Below are 5,441 nucleotides of genomic sequence, written 5' to 3' on the forward strand. Positions count from 1 at the left end.
CACTTTCTTTCCCATTATCATTGCATTAACACAAAAGAACGTTTCTGATCGTTTTGAGCTCGAAAAAAAAAAAAAATACTCGGTAGTCTTGAAGCACTGAATTTATTATTTTTGTATTAGTTAGATATGTACATTTTAATGAAAGTGTTATTATTCCAGACACTATGTGTGCCTGCCTTTGCTAGCCTAGTAATAGTGAAACCCAAGCGAGTTTACTCATACATTTAATTAAAAAAAAAAGGTAAAAGAAATTCATCTATCGAGTAAAAAACCCAACACCCAAACCCCCAAAATTCCTTAAGTGTCTTTGCGTAAGGTGAAAGGACAGCGTGGCTTATTCTTATCTGGTGTTTCCTTGTATCTTGGTATTCACAAATAGCTACCATTTACATTTGATTAAGTCCTCAATAGTTCTTCGTGCTGGCACCAGACTAAGTTGGCATTACTCTTTCAAAATTAGATGTCATTGATTCTTAAAATATCTTAGAACAATGTATTAAGATGGTGTGATTGTAAAAACTTAAAAATCAATACAACGTCTATCAGGAGAGAGTGTTTTAGTAAGTATCTGTTAATAAGGGAAGCCCCCACTAATACATAAACTGGAATGTTTAAATTGTTTTATGTATAAGTATTTTTATATCTGTGTATATATATATATATAAAAAGAGCAGTATAGAGAGCTTTTATGATGGAGACACTGCATTTAAATTGCTCTAATGCAATGATTAAATTCCACATTTCACCTTTATTTTTTAGCTGATCATAGCTTTTCTGAAGGTTCCTAATGTCTTAAAGATCTTAAAAGTATATGTATTTAATTATTTTCTAAATAAGAATCAGAGGTCATTTTCAGAATTTTCATTAGCTGTTTACTTTTATGTACCTTTAATCCTAAAGGTATGTGCAAAATAAAAATTACTTTCCTTTTTGCTAGACTTTCATCCTGAAGGAATAAATATACTTAAAAGGGTGAATGCATTTATTTACATTTCTCTATTTGTTTAATTGGCTGTGTGATTTTTGGATTACAGTTTAAAACATCTGGCTAGAAATTAGGCAAGATATATATATACACACATTATATATGTAATCTGAGGTTAGGACTACATTGCTCTGTGCTGAGGAGTGTCTTTGTACCTCCATATGATTCTTTTTATAAAAAGGTCTGGTTATCTACTATTCATTTGAATTTTGAGGAGGACCCCATTTTGTAACTGGTTATATGGGAGTGGACTGATGTGATACACAGCATTTTATTTATGTCATATCTAATTGCTGAAGCTAGATTTAATTAGTTTGTTGAGAACGTACTTTGGAGATGCATAGTGATATGTAAGTGCAAGTGTCGTCATGTGGTTTAATAAGCTACTTGGCCCTTTAATGTTAAGCATCACCACAGTTCTACTGAACCGTGTCTTAATGGATTGATTTTTAATACTTAGAGACCTTGGATCTAAATTGGCCAAGAATGCTCTTGGGAGGAGCACACAGCCAAGCTGTATTTTATCTTTTCACTACTAAAGTAATTGTGTAGGTGAAATCTAGTCAGGGGGAACTCTTGTTAATGTCAGTGCTGCTGTGATTTTTAGAAGAAAAAGCACAAGCCATGGGCAGATCCAGGACCAGTAGTCAGATCTTGTTTCCCATTTGAAACTTTACATGGTATGCTGCATAGTACCTGAATTTTTAGGTTGAGTGCTTTCCGTGCTATTTCACTGGCTTGTCTTAAAAACCAAATGAATCAAAGGCAGCTTCAGCGTCTGTAGTTGTTATTCAAAATACCACGTAATTATTTTTTGTTTTCATGATTTCTAAACTTGTTTTCTAGGTACTGAGTTTGTGCTGTGAAGCTTGCAAGAAAGTAATTTTTCGTGTTCCTTCTGAACTAGAGGCTGAGACATTAGTTGGCAGAGGTGAGAAACTGCGAGATCCTATCGATGCAACATTGCACCTTTGCTGAGAATGCTGTTAACAGTCAAGGAGACTTTTTTTTTTTTTTTTAAATGGATTGAATGGATGACTGGACAGCCAGTTAAACAGCTGGATCAGCCTTTTTATGAGGGATACGCCCTATGTTTGTTACGGATTTGAACGCTGGCTCCATGCATCCATTTGACTTTAGCATAAACAGCTATTGTCAGGTTACAGTGTTTATTTTAAAACAAGAATGAGAGAGTCTCATGTTTTCAAAATTTTGAGTCTAGGGCTTAATGTTTAAATAAGTGGCTTGATATTCCAAAGGGCATCCATAACCCACAGAGTCATGTGAAGAAGGCAGTAAACCATTTGGATAATGGAAAACAAAAAGAAACAAGACAAAATCCACACAACCAAGAACCCAGAAGCTGCCGCTCTGTGAAACACGTGTGACTGACTGCTTAGTGGTGCTGGGACATTCAGGGCATGCGAGGGGACACGTTGCAAAGGTGTTGTACATGCTCATTCAGTTGGGAGAGTGCTCCTGTCTGACTGGATGGTCTGTTTTGGTTTTATGGCAATGTGCAATTGACTAGGAGGAATAGAGGAGACCAGAAAAAACATCACACTCCTCTTTGGTTTTTAGTTTTGTTTTTTTTTGTGTGGTTTTTTTTTGTTTGTTTTTTTTTTTTTTAGCTCAGACCAGTCTCTGAAATGCAGCTTTTACAGGTGTGGCATAAGAGCTGCTACAGGGCTGAGACTGAATTTGAGGATTTGGAGGTCTCCTGTGTAAATCCTAAAACAACAGAGGAATGTGCGCCAAATCTGTGATCTTAATCCATGTTCCTACAGAAGGGACAAGTAAAGTGGATCAGTAGTTTGTCATATACAAATGCTTGGAAAATCTAGCTTTAAAACCGAAAGTTCATTTCCCTTACTGTAATTTTTTTAAATGAAAGCTTGCTACAGCTGTTTAAGTAATTAGTAAGTTCTCAGAGACTTTAGCGTTTCTCTGTGTAAATAAACTTCATTTATATAAACCCAAAACTTCATGTTGTTATAGTGCTATGAAGGAAATTGCGTTTCGTTCAATGCGTAATAGCATTGAACTTACTGTTTTGGCTTTCTTTTCAAACAAAAATTCAACAAAACTTTTATAGCTTGAAAGACATTACTTAAACATTTATTGAGAAAGCATAATGTATTTTGCATTGATACAAGGACCATACCTTGAGAATGAGTCAGGATTTTCCTGCTAATTGCAAGGTATTTTAATATTTCTGAATTACGTAATACAAGAGGCTGTAAAGAAAAAAGATCCCACAAAGCTATGGCTAACTGAGCATAATATTGACTCACATAACAGTCAGAAACAAAATCTCCAGTCTGGTATTTTCGGAAATGCAGTACTGTAATATGCAGCAATATGAGACACCTTTCAGTGAGGCAGTGGTATTCTCTGCAATACTAATTTTCATTGACAAAGGAAAGGAACCACTGGTACAGTACTATAGAAAGTCTACTGAAAAGACAGACTTCAGAAGGAAGGAGGAAATCGTGTCATATTTAAAATTATTCTTCAGATCTGTTTTTGCATTCTTGAAAGAGATATGAAATTTAGTTTATTGAAAATATCAACTACATATATGGGGTGAAATTCTGAATCTACATTTTGCAGTCAGCTTTCATAGACCAAAGTACCACCCACTATCATATCATTGAAGGAGTGTTGAAAAGTTTTGATTTTGAGAACATGACACTGACACCTCCTGTACTCTGCAGGGGTCATTTGTCTAGCATTTAGGTCTCTGGCCTTCGTCTTTTTCAGGGTGCCAAATCATTATTGCTTAGTGCTGTGGTCCTACTGCAGTTCGTTTTAAGTATCCTGATTTTGCTTATTCTCCAGCGGCAGTGCTGAATTACTCGCTAATGAACCAGGCTTATTGACGTGTATTAAAGGTTTTTTTTAGCCACAAGTGATAGCAAATGCAGTAAAAAATATCTGAGAAGTATGTTGAACTTACCTGGTACTTCCTATAAACTGCATGGAATTCTATCTGAACATATCAAAACATTGAACATACTGAAAAATTGCCAATTGTTTGTTCTAGAGTTAGTCTTTATCTCTCCCATCTGTCTGCTTCATAATTTAAAGGCTTTTGTCTTCCCAAGACTATTAAATCACATAGTACTAGTCAGTGTTTTCTTCCTGACGGCGAATATTCTAAGACATAATATCACCATTGCGCATTTGCATTAATTAATCATCTTCACTGATTTTGTGGGGCAAATGTAATAGCTACTGATTCTCTGATGCTTCAATAGATGCATGCACCAATGTAATAGCATCTTGCTGAAAGATACCGCCTTTTCCTTTAGGAAACACGAACACAAGAGTGGAAATTAATGTAAACTTGGTCAAATCTGAATGCATAAATGAGTCATAGAATCTATATTTGTGATGCTTAAACGCTGAAGGATTAGATTTTTGAGGATTCCATATGTCAGTAAATATAACTTTTACTTAGGGGTTTCTTTTTTGTTTTGCAAGAGATGTTATTGTCTTGCTGTTTGAGTTATTGTCTGAATATATATATATATATTTTTACAGTTGATTTGAAAGAATGCCTTCAGTCTGCAGAGTTTATCAGTTCCAGTGACGGAAACTTCAAAATTCTAGAGGATGGTTCTGTGTACACAACATCTGTTGTTTCTGTGTCTGCTGAGAAAAAGACTTTTACCATATTACTTAAAGATACTCAAGAACAAGTAGAAAAGAAAATACATGTTAGTTTGGTGGAAGAAGAAAAGAAGGTGAGCTTCTAGTTTCAAGATACTTATTTGAAATACTGTATCACAGAGTACAGCTTCATGCTGGGTAATGGTATTTGAATTTTGGAAATCAAGTAATTAGGCAAAGCGCTATGGTTTAGAATGTATTTTTATTTAGCAGTTGTTGATTACTGTGTTGTTTAAGTTGACACAGACTTCCTTTCTGATATGGAAGATGCTAGCAAGGAACTTAATTGGGAATGTCAAGAATCTTAAAAGCCATGTTTGAGGAATTAAAGCAGATTTTACTCATGCAAAGTATTACAATGAATGAAAGAACTCTTGGAATACTATCATCACAGGTGTAATCAGAAATTAAGACTTTGGAAAAAAATGGTCAGTGGGAAAACCAAAATAGACGATAAAAAAGACAAAATTTCAGAACAGTAGCTAAGCAAAAATACAGAGTTAAGAATATATGGATATATTCTTACCTGTCTTTGTATCTTCTAGGCCCAGGCACAGAAGACCAGGCATGCTAGAGATACAGTTCTCAAGCGAACTAAAAGAAGGTGGGGCCCTATTCCATCTGTTATGTTAGAGAACTCACTGGGACCTTTTCCACTACAAATACAGCAGGTATATTTTATACAAATCCTAATTTTATGACACAAGCTAATATCGTATGTGACTTTTATGATGAAAGAACGAAAGTGAACTCTCTTGTATTCCCTACTGAAGCCATTCCT

The 5,441-nt window shown here is 35.0% G+C and overlaps 1 protein-coding gene across 1 annotated transcript in view; it reads left to right on the forward strand.

Annotated features, from left to right (window-relative positions):
- Positions 1 to 1,831: 1,831 nt before the first annotated feature.
- LOC104402258 (desmocollin-2-like) overlaps positions 1,832 to 5,441 on the forward strand; it is a gene marked incomplete at its 5' end in the record, with an annotated part of 20,708 nt that continues 17,098 nt past the window's right edge. The window contains 3 exons of the mRNA XM_010010081.1: positions 1,832 to 1,916; positions 4,532 to 4,734; positions 5,218 to 5,331. Coding sequence (XP_010008383.1) covers positions 1,832 to 1,916; positions 4,532 to 4,734; positions 5,218 to 5,331 — 402 coding nt within the window. The remainder of the gene's footprint in view (positions 1,917 to 4,531; positions 4,735 to 5,217; positions 5,332 to 5,441) is intronic.

Source organism: Nestor notabilis, unplaced genomic scaffold (assembly GCF_000696875.1).
Source record: "Nestor notabilis isolate BGI_N333 unplaced genomic scaffold, ASM69687v1 scaffold23832, whole genome shotgun sequence".
Taxonomy (NCBI): domain Eukaryota; kingdom Metazoa; phylum Chordata; class Aves; order Psittaciformes; family Psittacidae; genus Nestor; species Nestor notabilis.